At 43.4% G+C, this 1,700-nt stretch overlaps 1 protein-coding gene across 1 annotated transcript; it reads right to left on the reverse strand.

Moving 5' to 3' along the window:
- BDB00DRAFT_763905 (uncharacterized protein) lies at nt 1-302 on the reverse strand (the record flags this gene model as incomplete). Its single annotated transcript, XM_053119429.1, has 2 exons — nt 1-69; nt 174-302. Coding segments are annotated over 2 exons (198 nt in total), but the record flags the coding sequence as incomplete, so codon positions are not given.
- Nucleotides 303-1,700: the final 1,398 nt, after the last annotated feature.

A 1,700-nucleotide genomic window follows, 5' to 3' on the forward strand; every position in this document is an offset into this window, starting at 1 on the left:
TCAGATAAACTCAACATAGGACTCCGGTACGAGGCCCGTTTCATCCATGACATCCGCAATCAACCAGCCCTAATAACAACAACCCCCACAACAACTTGTTTAGTTTTCTTTTTCCTTTCTTCGCCAATGAACTTAGAACTTTTTAGAAAACCTCTTGGGAAAGGGATACATACCGGGCATTGTCTGTACTGCACCCATACCACATCGCCCGCTTTCATGCCAATTTCATACTCCGTCTCGGGCGTGAAATCGTACAGCGCGCGTGCCTGGCGACCTGTGAATTCTGAAGATGACAGAGAAATTTCTGACAACCGTCGTGCTTCTGCAGGCCGACCATGATGCAGTGGTGAAGATTCTGAATAGGCAAAATCACGGATCGTTACAGCAATTGCGTCGTCGTCGTCGTCGTCGTCGTCGTCATTGTCTTCGTCATCGGATAATACGTAATTTTCTTCTTCATTATCAGTCGCTTGGCACTGTTGTGCAATGGTACTATCGTTGGATTTAATCTAAAGAGAGAGGGCTGAGTAACAAAACCAGAGTACATAAAGTTGCCAAGAGGGGAGTCTACAGCTCTTTTTAAGTATATACAAACAAAAAAGCTCTCTTGTTTACCGATGCTGCTACTGTTGCTATCACTGTCGAAGCCTGCTCAGCAGGCAGCTTTGTGGGTTCACTTTTCTCGACAATGACAGTGGCTGCATCTCGAGGTTTCTCTGAAAGGGACGACGATTTGTGGTCGAGAGTAATCATTGCGTCGTTGGATGAGAGTGAGCTGGTCTCGGAGTCGTCGTCGTTGTTGTTGCCTTTGCTAACTGCAGCTGAATCGTTGTTGTTTTTCTTTTGTCGGAATGCTTTCTTTGAGATCGTGCCCTTGCGGGTGAGCTATTGTTTTTTTTTTTAATACACGAATGAAGTGATGAGAATCAGGCTGTTTCTCTACAGCGAGCTTTTTATTATTACCTTTTTCAGCAAAAGAGCTAGAGTAATTGCAGTTGAAAGACTCATTACAAGGTTGTGGTCATATACGAATCAACGTGGATTATAAAAGGAAGGGAATGGGGGAGGCGTTTCTCTCTTTGAAGGTGTGTTGCTTGTTGCTCTCTTTTTTTTTATATGTAATAGAGAAAACAGAACAGAAAAAAGAAGACGCTCGTCGTTTGTTGTTGTTGTGGTGGTTGTTATTGTTTTTTTTCCTCTCTCTTTATGTTTTCTGCTGTCGAACGAAACCAAGAAAGCTTGCCTTGGCAAGGCAAAGAAAAAAGAGAGAGAGAAAGAAAAAGAAAGAGTGAAAAAAAAAAAAATTAACGTGTGGCCCCTCCACACACCCAAAAGGCACAGTGGTTAATATAGTATATTACTACGCCTGGAACCCTACCAATCAGAAACCATTGTCTGCACTCTCCACCTGCCATATATATACATATATATATATATATATAACTTGACTATTAGCACCCACCACCCCCCCCCTTGATGCCTTGTTGACAATTTGAGACTCGCACCGCGTTTCGCGTTTCACCTTAATGCAGCTACTGCTTACTCTTACATGTCGACTTAATCCGATTTGCACAGCTGCCAAGCTGCTGTTCATGATAGATCCGCAGTTGGACTCTGACCTTCACAGAATCGTTGTAGCTTCTGGTGGGTCAATGAACAAAAGTTAAAAGATAGCGCGTGCGCCGCCTCCTTTATCTATT

Source organism: Zychaea mexicana (assembly GCF_025766255.1).
Source record: "Zychaea mexicana strain RSA 1403 chromosome Unknown BDB00scaffold_37, whole genome shotgun sequence".
Lineage (NCBI taxonomy): Eukaryota > Fungi > Mucoromycota > Mucoromycetes > Mucorales > Lichtheimiaceae > Zychaea > Zychaea mexicana.